The 27,117-nt window shown below is 36.0% G+C and overlaps 6 protein-coding genes, 13 non-coding genes and 1 pseudogene across 20 annotated transcripts; 11 read left to right on the plus strand and 9 right to left on the minus strand.

The window, feature by feature from the left end:
• The first annotated feature begins 75 nt into the window (after nt 1-75).
• T09B4.5 (uncharacterized protein) lies at nt 76-3,441 on the plus strand. Its single transcript, NM_001383204.2, has 4 exons — nt 76-144; nt 1,421-1,660; nt 1,986-2,228; nt 2,298-3,441. The coding sequence occupies exons 1-4, from the start codon at nt 142-144 to the stop codon at nt 2,793-2,795; spliced, it is 984 nt and encodes a 327-aa protein (NP_001370757.1). The 5' UTR covers nt 76-141; the 3' UTR covers nt 2,796-3,441.
• A 7-nt stretch (nt 3,442-3,448) lies between these two features.
• Nucleotides 3,449-5,265, minus strand: T09B4.6 (VWFA domain-containing protein). Its single transcript, NM_059374.3, has 4 exons — nt 5,056-5,265; nt 4,418-4,544; nt 4,213-4,371; nt 3,449-3,553 (listed from the first exon to the last, which is right to left on the minus strand). Exons 1-4 carry the CDS (start codon nt 5,121-5,123, stop codon nt 3,548-3,550), a joined length of 360 nt encoding a protein of 119 aa, NP_491775.2. The 5' UTR covers nt 5,124-5,265; the 3' UTR covers nt 3,449-3,547.
• Nucleotides 5,266-5,881: 616 nt separating this feature from the next.
• T09B4.7 lies at nt 5,882-7,666 on the minus strand (annotated as a pseudogene). The gene is made up of 7 exons: nt 7,495-7,666; nt 7,258-7,448; nt 7,090-7,213; nt 6,729-7,041; nt 6,524-6,687; nt 6,145-6,269; nt 5,882-6,090 (listed from the first exon to the last, which is right to left on the minus strand). Coding segments are annotated over exons 1-7 (1,298 nt in total).
• A 625-nt stretch (nt 7,667-8,291) lies between these two features.
• On the minus strand, nt 8,292-8,388 carry mir-235. The gene has a single exon (NR_002349.2). It is a non-coding gene; the product is annotated as a pre-microRNA mir-235 (primary transcript).
• A 992-nt stretch (nt 8,389-9,380) lies between these two features.
• On the plus strand, nt 9,381-9,600 carry T09B4.19. Its single transcript, NR_050166.1, has one exon. It is a non-coding gene; the product is annotated as an Unclassified non-coding RNA T09B4.19 (non-coding RNA).
• T09B4.t2 lies at nt 9,472-9,545 on the minus strand. Its single transcript has one exon. It is a non-coding gene; the product is annotated as a tRNA-Ile (tRNA).
• Nucleotides 9,601-10,191: 591 nt separating the features above from the next.
• Nucleotides 10,192-10,265, plus strand: T09B4.t1. Its single transcript has one exon. It is a non-coding gene; the product is annotated as a tRNA-Ile (tRNA).
• Nucleotides 10,266-10,719: 454 nt separating this feature from the next.
• On the minus strand, nt 10,720-12,540 carry T09B4.8 (Alanine--glyoxylate aminotransferase 2, mitochondrial). The gene is made up of 7 exons (NM_059376.11): nt 12,360-12,540; nt 12,192-12,315; nt 11,649-12,073; nt 11,492-11,601; nt 11,154-11,434; nt 11,017-11,103; nt 10,720-10,972 (listed from the first exon to the last, which is right to left on the minus strand). The coding sequence occupies exons 1-7, from the start codon at nt 12,530-12,532 to the stop codon at nt 10,838-10,840; spliced, it is 1,335 nt and encodes a 444-aa protein (NP_491777.3). The 5' UTR covers nt 12,533-12,540; the 3' UTR covers nt 10,720-10,837.
• Nucleotides 12,541-13,946: 1,406 nt separating this feature from the next.
• Nucleotides 13,947-14,643, plus strand: T09B4.4 (EF-hand domain-containing protein). The gene is made up of 4 exons (NM_059377.7): nt 13,947-14,051; nt 14,119-14,253; nt 14,303-14,405; nt 14,447-14,643. Exons 1-4 carry the CDS (start codon nt 14,018-14,020, stop codon nt 14,601-14,603), a joined length of 429 nt encoding a protein of 142 aa, NP_491778.2. The 5' UTR covers nt 13,947-14,017; the 3' UTR covers nt 14,604-14,643.
• Nucleotides 14,644-15,084: 441 nt separating this feature from the next.
• On the plus strand, nt 15,085-15,196 carry rrn-4.16. The gene has a single exon (NR_131385.1). It is a non-coding gene; the product is annotated as a 5S ribosomal RNA (ribosomal RNA).
• Nucleotides 15,197-17,595: 2,399 nt separating this feature from the next.
• On the plus strand, nt 17,596-17,659 carry T09B4.16. The gene has a single exon (NR_050167.1). It is a non-coding gene; the product is annotated as an Unclassified non-coding RNA T09B4.16 (non-coding RNA).
• Nucleotides 17,660-18,662: 1,003 nt separating this feature from the next.
• Nucleotides 18,663-18,758, minus strand: mir-1. The gene has a single exon (NR_000172.2). It is a non-coding gene; the product is annotated as a pre-microRNA mir-1 (primary transcript).
• On the plus strand, nt 18,672-18,797 carry T09B4.14. Its single transcript, NR_050168.1, has one exon. It is a non-coding gene; the product is annotated as an Unclassified non-coding RNA T09B4.14 (non-coding RNA).
• A 202-nt stretch (nt 18,798-18,999) lies between these two features.
• T09B4.17 lies at nt 19,000-19,140 on the plus strand. Its single transcript, NR_050170.1, has one exon. It is a non-coding gene; the product is annotated as an Unclassified non-coding RNA T09B4.17 (non-coding RNA).
• Nucleotides 19,141-20,995: 1,855 nt separating this feature from the next.
• On the plus strand, nt 20,996-21,139 carry T09B4.13. Its single transcript, NR_050171.1, has one exon. It is a non-coding gene; the product is annotated as an Unclassified non-coding RNA T09B4.13 (non-coding RNA).
• Nucleotides 21,140-21,195: 56 nt separating this feature from the next.
• T09B4.3 (uncharacterized protein) lies at nt 21,196-24,066 on the plus strand. The gene is made up of 5 exons (NM_001383208.1): nt 21,196-22,199; nt 22,253-22,489; nt 22,534-22,643; nt 23,633-23,760; nt 23,806-24,066. The coding sequence occupies exons 2-5, from the start codon at nt 22,381-22,383 to the stop codon at nt 24,008-24,010; spliced, it is 552 nt and encodes a 183-aa protein (NP_001370878.1). The 5' UTR covers nt 21,196-22,199; nt 22,253-22,380; the 3' UTR covers nt 24,011-24,066.
• T09B4.22 lies at nt 22,803-22,929 on the minus strand. Its single transcript, NR_101566.1, has one exon. It is a non-coding gene; the product is annotated as a small nucleolar RNA T09B4.22 (small nucleolar RNA).
• On the plus strand, nt 22,881-22,944 carry T09B4.18. Its single transcript, NR_050172.1, has one exon. It is a non-coding gene; the product is annotated as an Unclassified non-coding RNA T09B4.18 (non-coding RNA).
• Nucleotides 22,881-22,944, minus strand: T09B4.15. The gene has a single exon (NR_050173.1). It is a non-coding gene; the product is annotated as an Unclassified non-coding RNA T09B4.15 (non-coding RNA).
• Nucleotides 23,935-26,841, minus strand: tin-44 (putative mitochondrial import inner membrane translocase subunit tin-44; the record flags this gene model as incomplete). Its single annotated transcript, NM_059379.5, has 11 exons — nt 23,935-24,566; nt 24,668-24,739; nt 24,785-24,879; nt 24,923-25,015; nt 25,709-25,794; nt 25,843-25,906; nt 26,105-26,168; nt 26,219-26,368; nt 26,416-26,496; nt 26,545-26,711; nt 26,760-26,841. The coding sequence occupies 11 exons, from the start codon at nt 26,839-26,841 to the stop codon at nt 24,243-24,245; spliced, it is 1,278 nt and encodes a 425-aa protein (NP_491780.1). The 3' UTR covers nt 23,935-24,242.
• Between the last annotated feature and the right edge of the window lie 276 nt (nt 26,842-27,117).

Here is a 27,117-nt window from a genome sequence, read left to right on the forward strand (position 1 = left end):
CAAATCGTTTGTTGTTTTAGATAACCTTGGTTTTTCTTGAGCTTTAAAAACTCAAATTTCACACTTAATTTTCAGAATCGTCCAGACGAATCTTCCTCAAACCAACAACCACATCTTCCTACTCAAATTTTGAAACTAGAAATGGTAAGTGTTAGCTCTTCCAATACGAAGTCACGCCGAAAATTCAAATTTACCTACTACTTCATCCAATTTCTTATCTTTCAATCTCTTATCAGCAGTACTAACTGCCAGGTAACTAGGCCATGATAAACGAGTTTTTGAAAAATTCGCTACAGATCACTCAAAATGATAACAAATGGCGAATGGTGGTAGTGGGGACGGAAACGGCCTTGTTAGAGTAGAAACGGTTAGGGGGTGAATATGGGGGATAGAGTGCAATTCATCAAGGACATCATTCTCCCCCTTCACCATCACCCCCTCTCCGAACCCTCCCCTAACATAAGGCCGGTGATCGTGTCTCGAGAATCGCCTTCACCCCTTCACCCGCGTAGACAACGTGAGGAGACTTGGCAACGTGCCAAGTAGCGCAACTGCTGTGGGGTCAATTGGCGATGCACAGTGTGCTCCTCTTCACCCCCACACACAAATCTTTTAGAATAAAGAGAGAGAGAGAGAGAGAGATAGATGCAGGATTAGGTGGTAATTGGGAGAAAAATACCAAACTTTGAAAATATCAGTATGGGACTACATTGAGTAAAAAGATGAGCTAAGTTTTAGGAACAAAGTTCATAAATCCCTCAAATTCCAGCTCCAAGTCATCGATGTGCTAAAGATTTTCAGTCAAAGCTAAAACCATCGAGAGGCTTATCAAACTTCCAAAATTTAATTTCGAATATCAAGAGAATTAGTTTCAAAATATTGAGCCTAACTGTCCTCATCAGTCTCCTTTTTCTTATGGTAATTGGGGGCACACTATCGGTCCCATCTGCCTACCCATTTTTGCTCATCGACGACAGATGGCTAGCATTTTGACGTCGGTATATTTTTGTGAGCTATGAGGAAAATATTCCAGTTTCTCAGTTGATCTACTCTTTGGTCCAAATCATGAATTAAAAACTTGATCTAAACATGCTATGCTTCTCTGAAGTTTTTGAAGTTTGTCAGAACAGTTTGATTTTATTTGATTTATGTTTAGTCTTTTCCAGGCGCAAAAAAAATTCTCACAGTTTTTGGGTACAGTTTTGATCTTAGGAAGCTATTAGATTTTGTCAAAAAAGTAGATTGATTTCCGTTCCATTTTCGCCCTCTTTTCATCCCGCCAATTATGCATGTCAACCACTTACCAATCAAATCAAATCTAGGTCATCCCATGTTTTCACGGCCCATGTATTATACGGTTCCTCTCTATTGGCAATTAAGACATTTCAATATTTTAAAGTATACATATATCTATTTTCAGCCTCCAAAGCTCCGTGCCCGTTCCACGTCTCGTTCCCGTAACGCTGTCTCAGCACCATCATCGGAGAAGAAAACGAAGATGTCCAAATCTCCATCTCCAGCAAAATCTGCAAGGAAGGCATCAAAGTCTCCAGCTCGTGCTCGCACTTCAAACGTAAAGAAGACTCCAAGCCGTTCTGCTTCAAAATCAGCGACTCGAGGCCGCACGGCTTCAAAGACTCCAAAGACTCCCAGCAAAACGGTAGGTCCAGAAACTCGAGAGACACAAAGAGCCGAAAAATAGAGTGTAGTAATGAGAGAGATGTAAGAGAAAAAGAGAAAGGTCAAAACCAAAACAACAACAACAAACTAGAAGCATCGGAGCAGCTTCCTCCTCCTTCTTCTCCAGTGAACGAATGGCTAATTGAGCAGCTGCTTGGTGAAACCAGTAATAGCAGAAGGCTGGTGTATCCCGCTTGTTTTGACACACTTCTCACGTTCAGAATTAGTCATAATATGCATCTTAAATCGTTCTTAAATTGCAATTTTCTCAGTTTCCCCACAATTTTGAATTCGTGTTATTTCAGCCCAGCTCCGCTTCTGCTAGATCTCGTTCCCGCTCTCGCGGGCGTCCAACGAACGCTAGCCGTTTATCGGCCTCAACTCCATCAGCATCTTCTACTTCCGTCAAAAGATCTAGATCAGTTACAAAGACTCCACGTGATGTTGTGAAGACTATTGAAGTTGCTGATGATGAAGATGAAGTGACCACACCAAGCAGACTCCGCCAGAGAAACGTTAGAAATTTGACTCAAGATCCACCAGCATCGGTAGGATTTTTTTTTCTGAAGAGTTGCAAAAATGAGAGAAATAATTGAACTAAATTATAATGTTTGCAGAGATCCCGCTTACCACGTGCAGTTCATCACACATTTGAAGGTCTTCCAGTACGCACCACCCGTTCAGCTTCAAAAGCCCAGAAATCTCAATGCTGTGCTTTTCTGACAAATGCCAAAGCTCACGCTATCTCCGCATACAACTGGATCGCTGCTCTTCTCTCCACAATCTTCGCCTATATCCACTACATCATCACAGCGCCATTCGTGTTCCTTCGCAATCAATGGCGTCTGAACAGGCCTGAGAATAACTGGCTCGCTGCTGCGATGATCATTGTCTTGTGCACATCGTTCTGTGTTATCTTCTTCCTTGCATTCCCAAAGTTTGTAGACAGATGCTACGTGTATGGTCAGAAGCACATCGCCGTGCCAGCTCAACGCTTCCAGCGTCAGACCTACTCGAAGATCTCCCAGTGGTCTGGAGACCTTCATGATTGGTCGTATGCCAAGTGGCAGGCGCTGAGCAACAATTGGGTTCACGTTGGCACACAGACCAAGTAAATTTCATGTATTACTATTTTCATTCCACTCCCTTCCCTCCCTCTTTTTTGTATCATGGCAAGGTTTGTAATCCTGACGCGTGCCAGTTGAAACTGTCTCGTTACCCCCGTGAATTTAAATAGTTGGTATTTCTCCTTGTATCTTTAACCTCTTATCATCCCTTCGTATAGGCAACTATTTATAACGTCACAGCTCCAACTCACGTCGACTCCCGCTTACCTTTTGATCATGCAATTACTCCAATTACATTTCAAATACCTCCTCTTTCCCCCATTTTTCTTTCAACCACCCTGAAATACTTTGTAAATTTTTTTTCCAAAATCCCTACTTCTCTACTTCTCTCCTCACTCTCTTCTCACTCCAAACCAATGTTCCTTTCCGCCAACCCGTATGACGTGCATTTCTCGCAAAATAATTCGGATCCTTTTTTTAAATTTTATCACAAAATGACACTTTAGATCTACACTTTCTTCCCGTCCCACAAATCCACGTATGCCTTTCTGACAATTCAATTGGACCTCTATTTCTCATACTTTCTTTCATATGTTGTTTCTCACAAATTCTGATGAATTCTCTAATGTTCTGTAATAATCATTACTAAGATAATGAACATGATTGGAATAAATCAATAAATTCTTAAAGATAAAAAAAAGAAACAAACAAGTTCATTTTTCAATGTTTTATTGCAATCTGACACGATGATTCTTGGCGATATGAGTTGAGAATGAGTTTTTGATGACGATTTAATAAATTCACAACTGAAAATGAAACAATTGATATTATGCAAACAAGACTGATGGTTCAAGTTTTGCAGTTGAGGTTTGAATGTTTTACCAAAACGTCCAACTTCAAAGAACTTTCAAAAATGTTCAAGCAAAACAAAAGTGTGTTTAAAAAATGTATTATAAAAAATGGAGTAACGGCAACAAACATCCGAGCATCAATTCAAAAAAAGATTGAACTGGTTTTTTTCTCAGAAGGTGACTTTTCAGTTTTTGCCACATTTTTTGAAAGTCGATCAAAAATGGTATTTTACTTATTCTAATTTTAGTAAATTCTAATTTGAACTTTAATATTGATTATGTTCCGAATACTTGTGTTTAAACGAATTTTTTATTACAGAGTTCTCGTATTTAAAAATGAGTTTTGACAGAGAAAATTTATTACATAGTCGAATATAGGTTAGATTCGGTTATGGAAAAACTAGCAATATATCAGATTTTAACCCCATATTTATTTCGAAGAAATTTTCAAAACATATAATTAGATTTATAGGAACAATTTTGTCTTTTAAAGGAAGAAACAAACAGTATTTTCACATTCACGTTATAAATCCTATCAAAAATAAAGCAATTAAACATTTTTCATATACTTTTTTGAAATCATATTCCAATTGAAAATTCAAAATCCATTTCACCTTCTCATACTCTCCAATTGAAGCCATCGTCTTTGGGAAAACCACTTGAGATGAAAATGGAGTCAGAGCACGAACACGCCCATTCATAATCTCCATAATAAGACCATTGTTCATGCATTCTTGAAGCTCTCCAAGATGAACATATGCACGACGGGCTGCCTGAAGTTCTATTATAACGAAACTTTCTTTAAGAAAAATGGATTACCTGAACAATAGTGTCATCTGATCTCCCATCGGCGAAAACTATCAAATCGTACCGATCAACACATCGTTTAGCGTCGATTGCCTCGCTCAGCAGGCTTGACAAGTGACCACAGAACGATTTGACACGACTGAAAATTAGTTTTCTTATGGAATTTTAATTATTTTCTCTTTTCTAAATGGAAATGCAATATTTAACTCCAATACACTATCACATCACAATATTATTCAAATCGGTGGGCGGCAACTATTGTTCGACAATTATGCAATTGCCACAGAATTTTTCAAAATTCGTCAAGTATGTCGAATTTTTGAATACTCAAAAAATCTAGATCTATATGAACTGGAAAAGAAAACATTTACAGTCCTTGAACAAAAAAACCATAACTGCAGTTTAATTTTTTTTTCAATAATTTAAATACTTTTTTTCCAATTTTGTTTTATTTTTAAAAAGTTTAATACTCGATGATTGTAGAATTGCCTATAATTTTGAGATTCGGCATTACTTAAAAACGATGATTATCGAACATTAAACAAAAAACTAGGAAATTATCGAAAACCTCTAGTTTGAGTTCAGTACTAACATCAATACTGATAGAGAATATGAAATATTAAACATTTCAGTGGAGCCCCTCCCCTCACCTGCGTGGAATACGGCCAAACATGAAAGTTGAAAGAAATTGAACAGCTTCCTGAACCTCGAGAATCATTGTCCGTCCTCAGCCGAGTTCACTGATCTGTTTTCGGAAAAACGAGGAAATGATGCATTTGGATGAATTTTCGATATGGCGTGATGAAAATTAAAATCAATATTTGTCATTGCCGAATAAAAAGTTTGTTTTAAGAATAAATGCTTTGTAATTTTCATTTGTTTGAACTTGGAACAAAAAAAATTGTCAAAAAATACTTTTTATTTGTCACGTCGTTTTTAAACTCATAAAGTTGATTTTTTTCCATTTGAATCGAGTACGTACTCTGCGATTCCACACAGTCGAGACGTCTTTCACTCGCCTTTTCATTTGCCCTTGCACCTCCTACACCGTATTTTCATGTTATCCTCGTATATATAAATCCTTGTTTCCATTCTCATTTTGAGCTAGGTTAGGTCCATGGGTTTACTGGCCTAAGTGCTGAAGAATACAATAGTTTTTGAAAGTGGTATGAAATGTATGAAGCCGGACACATCTCTAATTGTCTCGCAGCCTCGGCAATAACTCTATGTTTTAGAAAGTATCGAGCTAGATTCCCGTGTAATTTCACTTTACTATTACAATATGAAAGGGATTCTCAGTCACCAAATGAGAAGACGGAAATTGATCTTCCGTTGCTACTTAACATAAGAAAAACAGTATATTCTGTATGACGCCGCACTTTTAGTTGTCCGGTACACATTTACTTATTTTTTTATTTTTTGGTATTTCAATGTTGTCTGTTGTCCATTTCTTTTTCTATATTTATCTAACAAATATTGCAAAACATAAATCTTTATTAAGACATTTATCCCAATAAGTTCATGATGGCTGATTGATGTGCAAAGGAATGGAAGAGAAATAGGAGACCAAGAACTGAGAAAAATCAAAACTATATTAGAATCGACAAAAGAAATAAAGCTCCAGATGATATCACGTACACACATTTATTCGTATTGTGGATTCTGCTCTTCTTGTCTATTTTGACCTGAAAAGTACAGTATTTTGTTTTGAGCGATTTGAAAACAATGAGAAAACGTACTGTTGGTCAGCCTTGGCGCGAAGTTCTTTATCAGAGAATGAAGTGATTGTGGTGATAGTGGTCGAGACGGTTTCATCTTCCCAATCCCAGTGCTCACGATCACGAAGTTGGCGTTCTTCTCTAGCCTGGAAGTTGGTGTTTAGTTTTTAATCAAAAAATGGTTACTTTTCAGATTCTCGAATCACGCCTACCTGGCACAAAATCATCTCTAATTATAAAATATTGGTAAAAACTTAGTATTGCTAAATAAAAATACTTCTATTAGTTACAGTTTTTAAATTAAAAATGGATTTGTGCCGAGCAGTTTTGCCTCAAGACCTTCTGAGTGTGGATCAAATGCTTCAGATTGTTTTTGTTCTTTTGTCATTTACTACTGTACCTCAACAAGTAATTTGTTTATTTGCTTGTAATCAGGTGCAGATTCAAACGCATAACTGTCGACGATCGTGAATATTTTGTCGTATTGACTGGGAGTTTCGAAGAGAAATTGTGTACGGCCTGTATTGCGTGATGCTTCTTTTGCTCTTTGAACCGAACTTCGATCTGAACAATTTATATGGAAAGCAACTTATCATTTCCCATACCAACAACATTTCTCCATGGCAGAGTTCCTCTTGTCATTTCTACCAACCCATAAAACCAGCTCTCCAGATCATCGCGTCGTCCTAAATCCAATCGTTTGTGAGCATTGAGGCTACCATATCTAGTTGTTCCTCTCCATCCAACTTCTTTTCTTGTTGGAATCACTTGATTATTCTTGTCAATGTATTTTCTTGCCAGACCAAAATCATACATAAAAATTGTACGACTTTGGCGATTTGACTTGACTCCAGGAGCGAAATTCCCTGGCTTCACATCACGGGACACAAATCCAATACGATGTAGCTCCTCGCAAGCCTATAAAGTTTTCCGGTAAAACACATGACTTCTATCCACGTAACATACTTTCAGTGTCTGAATTCCAATACGAAGAGCTGTATTGATTGAAAACTTCCGACCCGGGAGCTCGCATCTCAACTTGTGTAGATCCTTTCCTAGCAGAGTGATCAAAGTCTTTTCCTTTTGTACCCTTGAAATTTCTCTATTGACTTATTTTCAGCCTACGCCACTTACACAATCAACAAGTTCACAAAAATGTTTGCAATTTCCTTGCATTGCAGCTTTCAACACAACAATTTCGATTTTCAGCTGGGATTTACTGAACTTTTCAGTTTTGACAGCAATCTTGATGTCATCATCTTGAGATAGGAATACGGTTCCATAGCCACCATCACCAAGAACCGGACCTAATTTGTACTTTTTGCCTGTAAACAATTCTACAATGAGCATGCTTTTACACTATAAATCTACCTGGTTCGGTGACAATTTCATCTCCTTCTTTTGGCAGTCGATCTTTTTCAGAAGCCATTGGAGCAACTGCAGCTGCATTTCCAGCTGCATTGGCTGCACACGCAGCTGACGGTGTTCCAGTTAGATTACCATTTGGAGGAACCGAAGAAGGATTTGGTGGAGGATCGGCCATCAGAACAGTGCAAGAAATTTGAGAAATATGAAGGAATGGATAAAGTGAGTTGAAGTATTAAGAATGATATGTTTTGATCAGATTGACGATATACATTTTTTTTTTAATATGGAGAGACTTTATGGCATCACGTCAAAATACTAACATTTGAATTGGAAACACTTTTTTCTTCTTCATTATGGATTTTTTTGAGTTTTCATTTTCAGATACGGATACCGATAAATCATGTGACCAGTTACTGAAATAAAACAACACTAAGAAAATTATTAAAAAATTGAAAAACCTACCGTAGCACGAGATCGTCAGGAATCTGGAGTACGCCCATCTTGTTTGCCAGTCCTTTTTTAATGTAGTTTTTTTTAAATAACGTTTCTAAAACAAAAACTTTGATAAAATTGAAAAAATCTGTTAAAATTGCACAGAGCACAGAGAGCAAAAAGCAATGTCAATCTACTTCATCTTCTTCAAAATTTTATTTGTTTTCTATTAGCACATTATAACACAACAGATACTTTTAAAAAATTCCACAGAGTATATAAAGAAACCTGCTAAAACTAAAACCCATTTAAAAATTTTAAACAATTGAAGCAAAAACAAACCTGTCGAATTAAAGTCAATTCAGCTTCGCCTTACTCTCAGATCAGGCCGGGGAGAGTGCAATATTTAATTTTCACGGTGAACAATTTTGCAATCAGCCAAGGCCTGATCCTGATATCTTCGGACGATTTTCAGCAAACGAATAGATAGCACTTGGAAGAATAAGGAATAGATAGAAAATTAAGAACCATCCACAGGTGGTGTCATCTGAAGAAAGGACACACATACATACACTTAGAAGAAAACGAGTTTCGATTGGTACCAATTGAAGGTCCGCCCATTTGTTTCTCTCCGGGTACTCTCCATTTTGTATGGTGTCTAAGAAAAGGAGAAAGGTGTCTGGTTTGGTTACATACACACCATTTGATTTGAGAAAAACTGAAGACGAAGAATTGTTCGTTCGTCGTGTGATTTGTATGTTCTATTGGAAAGATGAACATTTGAAGAATTTCTAGGATGATGAGAAATACTTGTTCAATTAAAAATATTAGATACTGCTGCAGGTTTTAATCGAGATATTCGATTAACGAAAACTCAGAAGAATGTGCATTCCTGTATCTAATTTATTTTAAACTTCTATGGAAATGAGCATCGATAATCAGACGTGGTACATAAATTCAACATTCACAGATAAATCGTGCTTCAAAATAGAAGAAAATAAACACACAGGACTAAAATTGTTCTGAACTAGTATTATTCACATTTTATTTGAAGGTAGGCACGAAACAATAGCATGGTTGCCTTAAAGGCGACCTACGTACGTCACGTGGTCACTACAAATGCCATGTGAACTTTTTTATCGTAATAACTGATCTTTAAACTAATCTAGGAGCGCCTACGTTTACGAAAAACAAAATTAGCTTTTAAAAGTTTATAAAACGGAATATCTTCATAACATAAAATCTAAACTCGCTTCAAACAATTACAAGAAATTTACTAGAAAGAATAAAATTAAATCAGTAGTCAAACTTGGAATAGGACTATTCTTAAGGAAGTCAAACGCAATAAGTACCCTTTTTTTTGGGCCGGCCCATTTTTGTGTATCCTTTCACAATGACATAACGATGAATGAAGCGATGTTTTCCCTTTCATCTCCTATTTCTCTTCTCAATGAACCAGTGAACACGATTAAGTGACCAAAATGACCAGCTAACAGGTTGTTTTATTACAAAGCGATTCACGCTGAAACGAAGCTGCAAAAAAGAGTTTGCCGCCAGCAGGGGTCGAACCTGCGACCTTGGGCTTATTAGACCCACGCTCTAACCGACTGAGCTATGGCGGCCAACACATGTTCAGGAGCCCGGTGCCTACGAGACAAAATGGTTGAAAATGAAAGATGGTAGCTGAGCGCGTGATGAAAATCAGCAGGTTGACCACCTGGTTTTTGTTTTCTATTGCTATAAAGTTAGAAAAAACGAAACAAAAATGATGCAACTAGAAGTACTGTAAGTCATGAGAAAGAGGAAGAACTTTCATCAATAAAAAGCAAGGAGAAACAATTAAAAAAAAAACTGAAAATGTTCTGTTCCGCATATAGGCAAATGGTGTAATAAGGAATAGATCCTTCAGGTTTTAAAGGTTCGATAGGATGACAGCTTCTGCAAAACACCGTCTTATCTAGATTGCCGGTGTTGTGTTGCAGTGTTGCATAAAAGTTGTAAAAATCGTATCCGATATCGGTCGCAAGCTAACAAACAATAACTAGAGGCCTCTAAAAAATATCACACCCTCTATAGAGGGTGTGATATGATGCAACTTGTAGGATTCAATACTGTTTTATATTAATAACTGAGAAACATGTCGAACTTTCAATCGAACGTATACGCATTCAAACAGCAATTCAAACCATATACACACCTTATAGATTAATGCATTCAACCTACGTGCTTATTGCTGTTTTATTCGTACGCTTGAAGAGTGCATTTTATGCCGCCATAGCTCAGTCGGTTAGAGCGTGGGTCTAATAAGCCCAAGGTCGCAGGTTCGACCCCTGCTGGCGGCAAACTTTTGCCATGCTATCACTTTCACCTTTTTCCGCATTTCGATTACATCATCAGTTGTGCGGTTGGCGTCGCCTAACCATCCGATGAGATAACACCTATGTCGCATTTGCCGCGCGCCAAGGACATGCGGATCGGAACCGGTTTTAAGCTTTTCTTAATCTCAATCCACAGCAGAAGCAGCAGCCGCAGTACATGCATGTCGCTTCATTTTTTTAAACATCGTCCGTCCACCAGCACCTTGTGACGGAGAAGTGAAGCGCGTACATAATGCCATAGTATACCAATAACACATAAACGATACATGTAACTGGATGCGTTTTGGAAGAAGCAAAAGAGAAATGCGAAAAAAGAAGAATACCAAGTTGACTGACGGATTTTCGTGTTCAGATCTGAATTTGTAGCTGTACGTCTTAAAAAAGGGAGTGGTCTGAACAATACAAATTGAAGCGTTTTGGAACAATAATTTCATAGAACCCGAAAGAATTTTGAATATTTGAATTATAGTTTGAAACAACAACAAAAAACAAGAATTTGGTAATATCGAAATGAAGAAATGACGGCGCCTATGAAATTATTTGTATTGTTTAATTGATTTGGCAATGATGTCTACAGCAAAATCGACATCCTTTTTAGTAATACACATTGGTGGTTTGATACGGAGAACGTTTCCATGGATACCTCCTTTTCCGATCAGTAGGCCTTGGTTCTGTAAATTAATCTGATAGTTAGACAAGTAAAATGGCATTACACCTTAGTGTCTTCGAAGATAGCTGCTGTTTTGGCTGCGGCAAGTGGTTTCCCTTGCTCATCGATAAGTTCCACTCCGATCATTAACCCCTAAAAATCATCAAATTGTATATTAAAATCTTTTTAGAGAGTTTTCTCACTTTTCCTCTAACATCTCCAATTGTCGCATCATCAATTGCTGCAAGTTGTTTCAAGAAGTAATCTCCAACAACAGCGCTGTTTTCCTGAAGCTTCTCCTCTTCAATCACTTCCAATACAGCTTTTCCAACAACGGAAGCTAATGGATTTCCACCATATGTATTGAAGTATAGAGATTTGTTGAAAGAGTCGGCAATTTCTTTACTAGTGACAACAGCTCCCAATGGGAATCCGTTTCCGATTCCTTTTGCCATAGTTACCATGTCTGGCAAGGCATCTTGTGCTGAAAATTCAAAATATTGATTTCTTAGTTTTAGTATTATTTATTTTAAAAACTCACATTCGAATCCCCAAAAATGAGAGCCGAGGCGTCCGAAACCGGTTTGTACTTCGTCAGCAATAGCGAGTCCTCCCCGTTTTTGTACAGATTCGTAAGACTTTTTGAGATATCTGGAAAAATCAAATACACATTTTTCACTTTTCTTTTGAGATTTTACCCATGTGGATACTGAACAGTTCCTCCAACTCCTTGAATAGATTCAATCAAGAAGGCAGCTGGTCCGGATGAATGAGAGAAATCGTGAAGAAGCATATCATCGAACTGTTCAATGTACTTATCAGAAGCTTGACAGGATCCAGGCTTGCAATCGCATTTTCTGTTCTTTACTTGAATTGGAGAGTCACGACAATTGCTTCCTCCAAAGATTCCACGATATGGATCAGCATTCAATGACTTAAAAATGTTGAATCCATGTGGAAAAACTGGTTTCCAGTTTCCCAAATTAGTTGCTCCAAGAACAGTTTGGGTCATTCCATGATATCCATTTCTCATCGAGATAACATCAAATCGTCCTGTGTAGTTACGAGCAAGAGCTAAAGCCAGGTCATTTGCTTCCGATCCAGAGTTCACAAAGAAGACTGACTGAAAATTTGGATGTGAAGAAACGACTAGATATTTAGTAATTCACTATAGGAAGGCCTAACAGTTTCAAGTCTGCAAACTGTAGGGTTTGATAAAAGGGTAAAAAATAAAAACTAACATTCAATTTGCTTGGGAACTTTGAGAGCAACTTCTCAGCATACTCATAAATTGGTTCAGTGTGATAAATGGACGTGGTATGCCAAAGCTTCTGTGCTTGCTCGGTAAGAGCTGCGTTGATTTTTCTGAAAGCATAAAATTCTCATAAGCTTACAAAAAGAATACTCACGGATGACAATGTCCAACTGAGACTGTGACAATTCCACCAAAGAAATCGAGATATTTCTTTCCATTCGAATCAAAAAGGAATTGTTTTTCACCTTTCGTAATCAAGAGTTGATCCTTGTAATAGGTCACATGTCCCTTTGGAAGTAATGGACGAAGTGCCTGCACTCGTTGCATGGTTTAAGCTGAAATTTTTTCAATATTTGATGAATCGATTAAAGGGATCCAAAAAATAATGACTTGTGGAAAATTTTGAAAAGTTCACGGAAAAATCTACTTTCGTGTGGAATACAAGTTAAATACAGGAAATCATTAGAACTTATAGGCATTTAAGAAACACAATTGCACACAAAATAACTGGAGGGTGTGTCAAATGTTTCAAGGTCAAGTTGGATATATTACACAACACACACACACAAAAATGCACCAAAAAGACAACTGTCTATGACTGTCTGCGTATCTTCCATTCAAATACTTTTTCATTTGGCTCTGAGACAGTTGTCGTTGGGAAAATTAGAGAGAGTGACCAATAAATGTGTGGAGAAGAGAAAAAGAGCAACGTGTTTGAGGACAGAAGTGCAAAAGAACAACAAGTTAAAAAATTAAAGAAAGAAAAATGTCATTATTAGAACGGTTCTTTGTGAAAAACTGCCTGCAAAAAGAAAAAATGAAAGAAAGAATTTTCATAGAACAACTGAAAGATATCAAGAGATGATAATTGATAACTGTTGCACGTATCAATTGATAAAAATGAATAGGACATTCAATTCTGATTATTGACCCTTTTAATAATATTCTTGATTTGACTTTATGTGGTGGATCCGAAGAAATACTTTCAATACTTTCTCGTGGGGCTTAGTTCAGGCTTGGGCATAGGCGTAGGCTTAGGCTTAGGCAGGCCGGGAGGAGGAAGAGAGCACATGAAATTCCAGAAAATTGAATAGAAGAAAAAGAATAGAAGAAAAAAAAAAAGAAAAAATGCACAAAACCCATGATAAATGGAATTAATAAGAGAAAAAATTGCACAATCTTGAATTGTATTTTTCTTCCCCTCAAGTTTTGATTTTGCGGTATTTATTAAAAGTTTGGAGTATTCCGAGTATTATTTATAAAACCAACTTAACTGTTGAATCCATAAAGTTTATTTTCCGTGTGACTTTTTATTTATAAGCAGTACCCGCAGTGTATTATATTCTGTAAAATTGCCGAGTTGCCGAAAATCTAAGTCTTCTTTCCTTCTCGCATCAAAACTTTCTCTTTTCAATCGCAACCGTTCTCGTGCGACTTTCTTTTTCTCTTCTTCTTCACAATTTCTTTGCTATTTCTTCTTCTCTATGTAAAAGATGCAGATAACCCAAATTTGCGTATTGTTATCAATACCAGTGTTGCATACAACATCAATTTTCTCATTTATTGATTTTTGTTTTGGTCCAAGTTGAGGATAATTTTTCGTTGAGAAAAAAGCTTGTATTCCTGCCAAATCTCTCGTTTTTTCTTGTTTTCCGCCTTTGTTTTGACCCGTCAAACACCGTTCCGCGATTCGCTTTTTATTTACCTACGCTCTCTCGTTTTCTCACACAGTTCTTTTCACAGAATTTCAATTCACATTTTGCTGCTCGGGTTTGGCTATTTTATATATTAACATTTTAAAACAAAGAAGAAATGACTGAATTTTTCTCGCAGAAGCAGATTGATGGTAAGTGAAACAACACTATAATTCCAAGATTTGACTCCGAAATCTTTACTTTATTGTTTCTCATCAGAAATTCGTGAATGCTTCAACTTTTATTCAACCAGTGGAGTACTAAGAACAGATTCTCAACTTCGATGTGCTCTCCGAAGTCTTGGATATTCTCCAACTGCTTCCAAAACTGATATTTATTTCAAGAAGCTTAATAGTATGAGTTTTAGAACATTACACTTCTGAATGATTGCTATTTATTTCAGAAAAACCAATCGAATTTGCAACATTTTTGGACATTTGCAAAGATGAACAAAATAGTCCGAATCCACTGACGGAGATTATCAAAGCGTTAAGTGGATTGGATAGGTTAGTTGATGTGCTTTACAAAATAAATACGAAATTTTCAGAAATAAAACTCGCGCAATGCCATCTCGTGAGCTTGCCGCAATACTTTCACACGTTGGGGAGCAAATGAGTCCAGAGGAGATTAAATATCTTTTATCAAAAGTTGAGGTCAACGGAATGGTTCCTCATCAAGCACTTATTGAGTATATTTCCAAATGAAATTTACTTTGAGCAAATAAAAATAAATTGTTTTTATCTGGGAGCTGTCTAGTGAGTTATTGGATTAAGAACGGCTGCAATATATTTGGAAATAATTATTAAAAAATTATAATTTTCGTCAGGGCAGTCACAAACATGTCAGAACAAAACACGAAAAGTAAAATTAAAAATAAAATCCTAATCTTTTTCTCGCGACTAAAATGTCTGAATCAGTATTTTAGTAAAGAAAATACCCCAAAATAGTTTTGGATAATTTGGTAATGACCAAAATAGCAGATAAAACAAAAATGAATACAGATGGATTGAAAATTTGACTTTTGGAATCACCAAAATCACCAATCGCCAAAAATGCGAAGTGCACAATTCCAATGATGCATAAATATGTATAGAGCTCGTCCCGGTTTAATTTCAATTCTTGGAATGTTAAGTTTACGTAAAGTCATGTTAAAGCTTTCGAAGTGTATCAAACTTTCAGTAAAAAGCTTGAAATACCCAGCTTTCCGAGGCCGTCTCTGATCTGGCAAGTTGAGCAACGTTGATTCCAGTTTGTACTTGGATTGGAGGCGGCCTGAGAATCCTGAATGTTACAAGCTTTTTGCCAAAAAGATGTAGATATAGTTCGAAATCTTGAACATGACTTCAGGTAAATCTAACATTTCCAGAAATGAATTCAAATCAGTTTTTGTCTCCTCCATAGGAGATGTTCCAAAATTTGTAGCCGACACCAAATTTCTTTTCGTCAGAATTGTTTTGCGTACCATTATCACCTCCTCGAAATAAACAGATGAACAACAAACTATCGTGAGGGAGTACTCCGCGCGAGTCGTTTTTTTTATCTTCATGCTATGTATTAGAAGGAATTCGGCATTTAAACATGCAGTACGTGAATCATTACTTCCGACCGGCTTCAATGTTAGTCATGTCCGTTGTGTCAAAATTGAACACAAAAAAGTGCCGAACGCTTTTTGGTTTTAGTCATGACATACACAAATGACACATTGCAAAGAACAAAAGTGGATACCGACACATTATGTGGTCTCCTTTTTTGTAGCAAAAAATGGTTCTTGTGAAGAAATTGAATTCTTCAACAAGGAGCAACGTATCACATTGATATTGTTTCAAAAAAAGTACTCGAAATGCCCAAAATAACAAACTTCCAAAATACCAAAATACCAAATTTCACAATGAAACTTCTCAAAAAATTATGCTGAAATCTTCAATTTTTGAAATTTTTCTTTATCGTTGCTACCGGAAATTGAAAATTATAAATTTTCCCGCGCACTCCTAAAATAAATGTTCTTATGTATTTAATTTAATGATGAAAGTTCTTATGTATTTAATTTAATGATACGGTAGAAAGGAGATATTTCAATCTAAAAAAATACACTTTTCTATGATTTATTAATACCGTTCCTCCTTTGAAAGTCTTGTACCACAGCTTGTTCATTTTTCTATAGTATAGTATCTTAGAATTTTCTGAAATATTTGAGATGGGCCGAGATAAGTCAAAAGACAAGTAAATAAAATATCCAAATACAAGACAAATAGAAAAAATACAGTCACTGTTTTTTGTTGATTTTTGATGTACCACGCAAACCAGGGATGTGCGGTAAATTTGGGAATTTGCCAAACTCGGCAAATTCGGCAAATCTACTTTTTAAAAACTTGATCGCGCACGGTAAATTTGCCGTGGTCGTCATACTCGGTAAATCGTGGAGCTCAAAAAGTGCCAAAATTAATGGAAAAAACTAAGTTCGCTAGTTTTCGTTCGATTTTTGGCTAATGCGCATGTGGATTTCTTAAATAACAAATGAAAGAAACACGATGCTGAGATTTCTTTCATTAATTTTCTGATCGAAACCATTACTTTTGGACAACATTTTTATTTAAAATTTTTCATGTGTGCGGCGAATTCGGCAAACTTGCCGAGCTCTGCAAACGGCAAATTTGGCAAATTTGCCGCACACCCCTATATATATATATATATGTATAAACCATATATGTTCTGAATACTTCTGAAGTGAACAATAAGCCATCAAAAGTCTCGTAACTCAAATATTCTTTTTTACCATTAGATTATTTATCCCTTTCCATTTTCTATCCCATTCCCAAGGTCGTTATCATATTCATTTTTTTCAAAAGTTCAAAAATCCAATTGCCACCTGCACTATTACCTTTGCACTTTTTGACTCATTTTTGAATTTGCCCTAATGGTAGTATTTGAACAAATCATATTATTCCAGGATTACTGTAGATTTGTGAATTTCGCTTGTTTTCACGAATGGGTGAGTACGGTGAATTGCTATTTATGTACCTATTTCATCAGCCCTCACCAATTTACATTTCAAAATGTAGATTCTCTAATTCCATGCAACTTCATTTCCATTCTCACTTCAAACCAGAACCAGAACCTTTTTCTCGACCGAAAAGAAGCTTTTCCTTCACTCTCTCCGATCGGGGTCATTCCCGAAACTTGACATCTGCGCTCTCCACAAATCCAATACTTTCTAATTGGGATTAATTCATGATGATCCATCACACTCACTACTAGCATAACGAAATGAAAATGAAGAACCAATTGAAAACGTGAAGAAAACGAGTGAGATATTGTAGAGATCAGGACAAGAATGGGATGAACAAATGAACAAGGCGTGTCAAGTGGTCACTTTGTATATGAAAACAGTCTGAGTAGAACATAATGTGTAGATATACTCTATTTGTAGTGCACCTTTCACATGACACACTATCACAAATTTAATTGCGATTCGTTCATCAGGAACCTTGCAGCATCGGCACAGTGTACACATTGCCAACAAAATATGGTACAATTTGAACACCACGATGGTCGTTTTCGTGATTCGCACATCGTTCCCGGTCCTTGATCGTGAAGAGACTATTGTGCGCACTGAGAGTTTGCCTGTATGCCCTTCTGCCCGAAACCAAATGATCCTGTGTCTTTCGACTCCGTAATTTTGTTCTTTTCGTTTTTTGCCAATGTGTGCTGAGCACCAGTTCCGTCGTCGACCATTGCCACGTCACAGAACTCCTGGCGAGACGTCTGCTGCTCTGTTGGGAGAGAGTCATTTAGAGAGGTTCATACGAAATAGTGTTGAACGGTGAGAGAGGATCGGAAAGAAAAATTGCGATGGTGTAATATTTTATGATGGTCGGCGGCCCCCTAGGTATGTGCACCGGACATCCCTCGCCACTGTTCACCAGACGGCATTTTGTCATGAATCAATCAATTCGAAAAACAAAGGGTCACGGTTGAGAAATTGAAATTTGAAATTTGAAGACTGATTTTTGAGGATTCTGCAATAAAAAATGAAAAAAAATAATGATTTTACAACAAAACAACAACTAAACAATTAGTGAGAAATTTCTAATCGTAAGACAGAAGCCAAATAAAAATGCGGTTTTATTTTTTGCAAATTTCTGTGTGTTTAGTGAGTACCTATTTCTAAATTTGATTATTGTAAATTTCACATTCAATATTGATATAGTTAGACCTGTAACGTTAAGCTGTTTCACAGTAATTAGCATAAAAAACTAGAAATCTGAAGCAAAGAAATATTAAAGTTGTGCTGAATTTCATTCTGATGACTTTTCGTTAATATCTGTATTTCTTCAATTTTCCAAACTCAAAGATATTTCGAAAAAATTACATCAATAGTAATCATCCCATTGTATCAAACCGTCAGAAGGGCGCCTTTTCCTTCGCCTTGCCGCATCGCGAAAAGTCATCAAAATGAAAGTGGATATAGAGCATGTTGCCAATATTGGCATGAAAATATTGGCAAAGTTTTCATTTCGCGTGTAAAATTTTTTATATTTATTCCTTGTATTTCCGTTTTTTAATGTGTTTGTCAGGTGTGGAGGCGGGCTATCTAGGCATGAAGGTAGTTGCTCCTCGGTAGAATGCCTAACATATAAAGCCGCTGCCTCTTTTTTGAAATGGTTTTCTGCCTCTTTTTTTGTAACGACTATATTTCTGTTTCTCCTTGTTTTTCAAATTTTCTTACTATAATTTAAATGCAGAAAATTACTCACCATTAAAACACTACCACCCCGTTCTACATACTTCTTTACATTCCATATCCATTTATGATATAGTATGGGCATGTAAGGAAGTATGCAGCTCGGTACGGTCACTTTGAATATAGCGTAGATATAGAGTAGAATTGAATCTGGGAAAAGACGACTCGTGAAAGATTTGGGAGATCAAAAAATTCTTCGGAGAGTTGAAGAGAAGTTTAAATCAGCTTACACTCTCTTCTCTACAATAAGTTTCTCCAATCAACTTAGTATGGTAAGTGACTACTACACAAATGAACGTAAGACTAAACCCAATAGTAACTTGGAACTTGAACCAAGTAAGTCTACAGTGTGTTTGTATGAAGGTAGCGGGAGATTTGTAGAGAGGATGGGTGGGGTTCGACCTAAGAAAAGAAGGTGCGTGCGCACTGAGCAAATATATTTGCACACGTACAGAGAGGCCTCTCTTCTTCGTCTTTTTCTACTCATTCCTCCGTCATTGCCGTCTTAACAGGCATCGAATGGAAAAATTGGCGATATTTAAAAAGAAGAAGAGAGAAAGAAAACGAGGAAGAGAACTAGAGAGAGCGAGAATGATCGGAAGAATGTCTTTCGGTTGGTTTGGGTGTAGGGACTGGCTTCTCGCTGCTTCTTCTTGTCCTTCCCAGACTCCGCCTATTTTTTGGAAGGAGGCGTACCTTTTCCCATTTCTCTCTTTCTCTCTGAGTAGGATGAGGAGGAGGGAAAAGAGAGTTGGTTGTACAGTAGAGTTGGAGCCAGGCGAAACAAGTAATTGTAAGAGATTATAAGAGTTTGAGAGTCACAGATGTTCAAAGACTACTGTAATAATTTCAATGAAATCTGATATGGGTGAAAGAGATAGGTCAGGGTCTTTTGTAATTAAGATCTCCAAAGAATTAATTGGATATGGTAAAGAGGAATAAAATTAATTTTTGAAAAATTGCTATTTGTGAGCAATATTTAGTATTTCTAAACAATCTCGCTAGGGTTCATAAACTTTTAATGCTCATATCTCATGTTTGTAGTTCGTAAAATTCCAAACTTCTGCGAAGAACTAGCACAGAATATATTCAATAATTTCTCAGAATTTCTATAAAGCTTTTGATTTTTTGGCCATGGCTAGGAACGAGGATTTCCGGAGGAATTGAAATGGTAGGATCGGTATGGGATTGCAGAAAAATGTTTGGTTTCGCGAAAACAAAAATTGTTGAATTTGGACAGTAAATAAGTCTGTTCGTTTTTTTTAAAAACATTTGATACAGTTACCATTTCTATGTTGTCGGGTTTTTTAGAATTTATAAAAAATTGTGAGCGAATTATTTCTAAAAAATATGAATACGAACTCCCAACGAGTAATACCACTGAAAGGAAAATAAATAATCAATAATTGATTCTGTTGTAGTGCCGAGTATTTAATCAATATCGCCTTTTTGAAACAATTTATAGAAAGTAGTATATCAAGAGTAGGTGGAGGAAAAAGTCTCTTCCCTTTTTCTACACATAATAACAGACAGTTTCCGGTTTTCAGCTGTTAGATGTTGAATGAGAAACATTCAGGAAACTTATGATTTTCTGTACACATTGATTGTTGGTTTTATGAAATGTACTGGTGAAGCAGTAGTACTTTAGATTGAATTCATTGGTTCAGGTTAAAGTTATTGTAAAATACCAATGTTTATGTTGGTTCCTAAATGTAACACAAAATCTGATCGGTTTATATGTGTTCATAATATTAGGGACGTTAAAGTTAATGTTGAAGAACTTATCATAATTTTGGAAACCGACCACAAAAAAGTAATTAGTTCCTTGTATGTTTTAGGGTTTGAATAGGCAAGAATTTCGTGAGCATTTCGAAGTATAAGCTTTTCATTTTTTGATCTATTGAAGCGTAATTTGTAAAAATTGAGAAAAAAACTGGCGCTACTCCAAGTGATAGAATATAGGTGATATCTTTTATCTGCTTCTAACTTTTATAATATAGAAAACATCTAGATTTGAGCTTCCTAAGTTTAGTATTTATTTTCTAACCCAAATCGCCCGCTGCTTTTAGCTTTTTCCTGCAACATTTTTTTAAATTTAAAGTTTCTTGCAGATGTCATCAAGATTTGTATCTTGAAAACCACTTGAAAAGTATTAATTACCTTCAATCAATCACCGATTTTTGGTGTTAAAGTGAACACCTATCCGTGATTATATCCTCCCTCGCAATCGATCATCTTCTATTTTTCTTCTTCCTCTTCCTCAAAGGCTCTTCGGATCCCAGATCGCAATGCTCCGAACGTGTTTTTATCCGTTCTCTGCCATCTCTGCCAACTCTCAATGATCGTGTACATCTTTTCTCCGGGGGCGCTTCTTCATTGAAGAGAGAGACCTCCCGCCACTCTTCTTTGAAGAGACAATCTGTGAACTTTGGCAAACTGTCAGCGTGTCTAGAACTCTCTTCATTTATCCTTACTCTCCAATTTTTGGGACGGGTAGGAGGTACTCGACTCTCTAGAGCTCTCAATGTGTAACAAGAGATTTAGAGAACATAAGAAAATGATTTCTCTATGCCTCTTCGTCGTGTGGGAGGACTGTAAACCGTGAAGAGCGCGCCCCGAGTGCACATTTGTGCTCTAAGTCTTTTCTGCCTCCAATCGCCTACCGTATGCCTCGTGGTACTCTCACGGACAAAAATCTCTTGTGGGAACACAGAGAGGATGAGAAATGAAGAGACGGAGAAGAATAGAAGGGCTCCCGTCGGGGCTCTCCTACTAAGACCCCAGTGAAGAGCCAGTTGAGCAAAAGAAGAGAAGAAACAGAAGAAAAAGTCATTGAAATCAGGAAGAAAGGGTTTTTCCTGTGCGTACCTCATTTTGTGTGTGTATGTGTGTGTTTTAAATTTGCAAAATCCAGGAAAATAGTGTGGGAGGAGGAAGAAGTTCGAAGGATGTGAAATATATCCTATTGATCATAATTCTTCTAAAGATTACTGTAGCAACCATATTTCCTCTTTTACAATTAGTATTTCCCCATTTTTGACATATACCGTATTTACCCAACTAAAGCTGAAGTACAGCCAGTTGTGAAATGATTGAAAACCATTTCTTTTGTGCCAAAATGAACAAATACCATAATGAAACTTTTCATAAAATTTGGGGAAAATGTCAAGTTTTCACTTATTTTTTAGAAGTCGTCGATCAAAAAATAAATTATTTCAGTGTTATGTATTTTAAAATATCCGAATCCGAACATTGTGGGGGTTCGACAGTTCTTTAGATTTCTAAAAAAAGTGGCACAAACTGAGTTTTAATAAGATTTCGACATAAAACATTTTCCAAAATTGTTCGAAAAATTCAATTGTGAACATGTGCAAATTTCACAATGAAAAGGCTTTAATTTTTTTAATTGAATTATTTATTTATAAATAAAACATGGCAATTACAATTGAATCTTTTCCAGACTTTTTTCTTAAATCTCTCTCTCGAAGTCACTTCCCAAAATTTATTGCAATTTTTATAGTCTCAATTCAACAATATCTTTCAAATCTAGAGGAATACTGTAAGTTCAACAGTCGACACTCCAGCTTCAAGGGTTGATATGTTTATTTTTAGACGTGACGAAATTAAAACAGAACAGCATGAAAAAAAAACGATAAAAAAACGTCAGGCAATCATAATAATGATTCATTTCAAATTTATTGTTCATTTAAACTTTTCGAAAGTGAAAAAACAAGCTTATGATGCCGGATGAGAGTGACTCTGAAAATTACGATGAAACATGTGAAGAAAGCCCGCCGGAATGTGAATCTATCATTTTTGAAGCTGGATCTCCAATTGACCGATCCGAATGTAAGAAATCTTGTTTGAACAAGATTAAATTCCTAATTTCTCAGCGTTGGATCAGTTGAAAGAGTCCTACGAAAGTTTGATGAAATCGGAAAATGAAAAAAGAAAGAAAGATGGATGTTTTATTGGATTCTTGACAAAAGCTCTGGCTGAAGAGGTAGGATTTTTGGTGTGAATTTGTATCCCTACCGTAAAAAGTTCGTGTGTGTTCATAGGCAACACTACTACAAAGACTGTGCCAAACCATCTCATTTTTTCAAGTAATCCAACCCTAAATTACACAATAATGGCTGAGCAAACTGATCTTATTCAAGCAGGTTTTGACCTTTATTAGTTCTTTAGTCAATCTCTTTCTCTCTCTTCCTTTTGCATTGGCATTTGATGTTGCATCGGTAGTTATTGCTTGCTCAGTAATACAAATTTGCATAGTTGTTGAGAGGAATGAATGGGGTCAACAACACAAGTTGATTAATCAATCGGTCTTCTTTTGAAAGAAAATGATCGAGGCAAAGATTGTTGCATTCAAGTGGGTAGATGTACTTGAATAGGAATAGGAATAGTATTTAGGTTACTATCAAAAGTGAAAAATACGATGGAAACGCGCTCTAATTATACATGTCCATGGTGTACACCGCGGTGTAATTACGTAATGATTACATAGTAATCTAGATACAAAAAATGTTTATAGGACTACCTAGCTGAAGTTTTCGCCTACACTTCTTTGTGAATATCGAATTTTCCAGGCTTCAGATTATGTTTTATTTCAAGCCAGCATGAAAGTACGGTACTTGGTCTCGACACGACAATTTTCGTTTAATTTTAAATTGTGTGCGTTTTCAAAGAGTACTGTAGTTTCCTGTCTCTCGTTACTGCGCCACTGATTTCGAATTTTTCAAAAAACTGCTGAAACGGGAGAAGCCCAATGAAAAACGAATAAAAATGTAGCGCCACTGAAGAGTTGAAAATTACAGTACTCTTTAAAGACGCTCACCGTATCGAGTTAAAAAAAACAATTTTCGCGTCGAGACCGAGTACTGTATTTTTGGTAAAAATTGCAAAACAGAATTCTCATCATGAGGAAAGAGCCCGAATGAAATGTCTTCTGACAACATTTTTTAAAATTGAAAGTATAGAAACAATTTTCAGGAAACTACTGAACGTGGACAATTTTTCACGTATTACCTAATTGATGGGATCTCTCTGAAGCCACCAAAAGATTCAAACATTTCATTGGACCTTTACATCTGTTATTTGAATAGCCGCCGTCATCATGAGTATTCGTTGAAAATTTCGTTCAAAAAATAATAGGGCCTTTTCAGGCATTATCCAATCATTAAAACAAAAAGTGCAGTGTCGAATCGAATCTTCTACCAAGTTGGCACCTCTGATCCTTCGAAGAAGTCCTCATCTGAACCGATTTTCTCAACAATCAAAAGCCTTCTGAAATATTACACTGTCTTCGCGCACGTTCATTCCATCTCAAAAAGTGGAAAAGTCCGTATCGAAATCTTCGCTCCGAATTGAACTTTTTTATTATCATTCCAATTGACGGAAATAAACATTTTTTGAGTCGAAAGAAATCTGTAGACAAAGAAGACAACAGGAAGAGAAATGCACCCGTTCAGGTAACAAAGATGAAAATAAAAAACAAAAAAGGAAACAATCTAGCCTAAAAAAAGGAAATATACTATGAAAATACGGGGAGTTATAAAAGAAAAAGTTGAGATTTAATTAGGACACTGAGAAAGACGAAATTTTAAAGAGCAAGAGGAGTTTCTTGCATGTGCACTTCAAGAAGTTTCCACGCAAGTGCCGGATTGTATTCTTCAACATCTCGACAGAGAACCCAGATATGATTAATACGTTTCGGGTTATCTGGATCTCCTTCAACAACTTTTCCATCGGCATTTTTTGTCACATTGATCATGTACACTTGGAATGAAATAATCAAAACTGGGCCTTGTTCCATCATTTTTCCAGTTGCCATTTCTACTTTATTGATATCAATAATCCGAGAATCTTTTGTGCTAAAATGCATTTTCTGATACTCTTTGACGACTGTTGATAGCTGTGTGTAGGCCTGGAAAAAAAAAATTTATTAGGATTAAGACTACCCGTTTTTCGGTGTTTTCTAGAATCCAATGCACAATTCACTCAATTTTCTAATTAAAAAAAACTCACCCTTTCATGGCACCATGATTGTAAAACTTCAAGATCGAAACGAATGAAAGCTTCCAAAATATTTGGAATAATCTGAATAGAATATATTTATATGAAATTTCCAAAAATTCGCGATACCTTTGTCTCGCAGAACCTGAGCCATTCTTGTTTGTCGAAATTGGCGTCAATTTTGTGAATTTCGGTGAGAACTTCGGAAACCTCATTTTGGCCAGCTGAAATTGTTTATGAAATGTGGTAATTTAAAGATTAACTTACAGAAAACACTTCCAATTTTTTCCGTTACACCTCTCATCATACGTACTGCCATATTATCCGACTCATCGTACTTGATTTTCCAGTCGAGAAGTTCTACAAAAATTTTAATGAAGGCCTTTTAGTAGTACAGTAACCCATTCTACGACATTTCCCCTTTTTCTTAATTTATTTTTTCAACGGAATTTTTTTTTGTTTTTGTTTGGAATGTTGAATTTGAATTTGTTGAATTTGAAAAAATTGTTGAGCCCAAAAATTTGCATCCAATGGGTGAGGAAAATTGAAAATTCTCGAAAAAATTAAGTACCCTCCATAGACGGACGGGGCGAGGCCGGAAAGAGAGGATATTCGTCCTGCCCAGACGTAAAACGTGCCGTTTCAAACTACTTATCGGTCCGCAAATACCACTAAATTGAAATTGACCTCAACAGAATAATGTTTTGAGAGAAAATATCTGAGAAAAATGCTAAATAAAGGTAAAATGGAATCAAGGTAAAAAACACAGATGTTAAAAATTACTACATATCATAAGTTTATTTTTATTTCGAGTCAAAGTGGTGAAATTGAATTTGCGACGTTTTTGAAGGTATTTAAACATTTTAACATGCTTGAACCACTACAATTTCGGAATATCTATGAATATTTTGAACACAACAGAAATAAAATAGGAACAAAATTGTCTTTTATAGACGACTCACAAAAAAAAATTGGTGAAACCTGAGTTTTCACCTCTTTTGGACTCGAACTTTTCGTAACCATTTTTTTTCAAATATTTAACATAAAACTCACTGTGATAATAAGTATTTGATTCTGAAAAGTTTTTCCATCCTGAATACCATTTTGAATCTTTGTGCAGAGTTACATCGGTAGCTGAGCTGAAAATAGTAAAAAATTAGAAAAAATCGTAATAAAGAAAAACGAACTCATTGGCTTCTACGACCCGTTCTTTCTCCAAATCGAACCCATCTGTCCGTTTTGTGAGCGCTTCTGAAAAATTTTTGTATTAATTTTTTAAATCTACGATCTTTTATAACAACAAAATTGATATATTTTCTGATTCACAAAAACATTAGTAAAGTGCCACTTTTTTAACCAGAATTCTCTTTATTAGAAAACTTTGTTTAAACTTTTTTGAAAAATAATTGATTTTTTGCTTTTTTTTTGAATTAAAAAAAATTGGCATACCTGGTCTACTATACATTCTGACATCGGCAATATTGTCAATTTCATCTTTCACAGTTTTCATTGACTGAAATTCGAAAAAATTATTAAGTGTGACTTCTGAATGCAAACTCTTACAGTGGAAACATGCTTATAAACTTCTGTATCTCCAACTTTCTCTGCAACTTTTTCGACGTGTTCTGCGGCTTTTCGTGCTTGTTTAAGAGCCTCTGCTCCTGCTTCGGTCATCTTTTTTCCAGCCTCAGTTTTTTGAATTTCGTGCACCATCTGAAATAAAGTATTTTTTAATTTAAAATGGTCACTATAATCCAAACCTTTTTCATGTGATCACTGAGTTCTTCAATTTTTTGTTTAACAACTTCCGAGCTTTTCAATGTTTCTTTTTCCACAATTTCCTGAAATTTAAAAAATTAATTTTTTTTAAACTCCAAAAAAATACGAACAAATTTTTTTCGGGCATCTTTCAATGCATCTGACTCATTTAATTCCTGCATTCGAGCTTTCAACTGTTGTTGATGTTCCTGAAGTTCTTTGTTTTTCTGCATTTCATCTCGTACATTATCAATCAGATTATTCAAAAATCCACGTTTTGGCGCTGGATTACTGTAGTCTGAAAGTTGGAAATAGTTAGAAATGAAAACCTATAGACATTGCCTACCTCTGAAAGTAACAATAGATGGCTGAAATTGAAGTCTTGTCCGAGTTAATCGTATCCCGTTTCCACAAATTCGTGACAACATCTGAAGAATAATTTTTCACATTATAAGTTCAATAAAGAAGAGGCAAGAATGGAACTTGTGCGGGAAATATTCAAATAATAAATTTAATTAATTAATTTCGGTTTAATTATAATTTCTTCTGAACCATTGAAAGCTTTTCAGATCTAAACATCAAGGATTTTTAAACAGTTATTCTAAAACTCTGCAAACAAAAATAATAATGCCCGGAGAATGAAAATAACCATTTTTTGTGAACAAAAATTCTTTTTTGCATTTTATTTCAACAAATTTTCGAAC

Source organism: Caenorhabditis elegans, chromosome I, assembly GCF_000002985.6.
Source record: "Caenorhabditis elegans chromosome I".
Classification (NCBI taxonomy): Eukaryota; Metazoa; Nematoda; class Chromadorea; order Rhabditida; family Rhabditidae; genus Caenorhabditis; species Caenorhabditis elegans.

Coding starts and splice junctions, on each gene's coding strand:
- T09B4.5 (NM_001383204.2), top strand. Junction 1,661..1,985: donor CAAAGACTCCCAGCAAAACG/GTAGGTCCAGAA, acceptor GTGTTATTTCAG/CCCAGCTCCGCTTCTGCTAG. Junction 2,229..2,297: donor CTCAAGATCCACCAGCATCG/GTAGGATTTTTT, acceptor TAATGTTTGCAG/AGATCCCGCTTACCACGTGC.
- T09B4.6 (NM_059374.3), bottom strand. CDS start 5,123: ATGATTCTCGAGGTTCAGGAAGCTGTTCAATTTCTTTCAACTTTCATG. Junction 4,545..5,055: donor TTTGGCCGTATTCCACGCAG/GTGAGGGGAGGG, acceptor ACTAATTTTCAG/TCGTGTCAAATCGTTCTGTG. Junction 4,372..4,417: donor CAGATGACACTATTGTTCAG/GTAATCCATTTT, acceptor ATAGAACTTCAG/GCAGCCCGTCGTGCATATGT.
- T09B4.8 (NM_059376.11), bottom strand. CDS start 12,532: ATGCAACGAGTGCAGGCACTTCGTCCATTACTTCCAAAGGGACATGTG. Junction 12,316..12,359: donor TCAGTTGGACATTGTCATCC/GTGAGTATTCTT, acceptor TTATGCTTTCAG/AAAAATCAACGCAGCTCTTA. Junction 12,074..12,191: donor AGTTCCCAAGCAAATTGAAT/GTTAGTTTTTAT, acceptor CCAAATTTTCAG/TCAGTCTTCTTTGTGAACTC.
- T09B4.4 (NM_059377.7), top strand. CDS start 14,018: ATGACTGAATTTTTCTCGCAGAAGCAGATTGATG. Junction 14,254..14,302: donor TTATTTCAAGAAGCTTAATA/GTATGAGTTTTA, acceptor TATTTATTTCAG/AAAAACCAATCGAATTTGCA. Junction 14,406..14,446: donor GCGTTAAGTGGATTGGATAG/GTTAGTTGATGT, acceptor CGAAATTTTCAG/AAATAAAACTCGCGCAATGC.
- T09B4.3 (NM_001383208.1), top strand. CDS start 22,381: ATGCCGGATGAGAGTGACTCTGAAAATTACGATGAAACATGTGAAGAA. Junction 22,644..23,632: donor CAAAAGCTCTGGCTGAAGAG/GTAGGATTTTTG, acceptor AACAATTTTCAG/GAAACTACTGAACGTGGACA. Junction 23,761..23,805: donor AATAGCCGCCGTCATCATGA/GTATTCGTTGAA, acceptor GGGCCTTTTCAG/GCATTATCCAATCATTAAAA.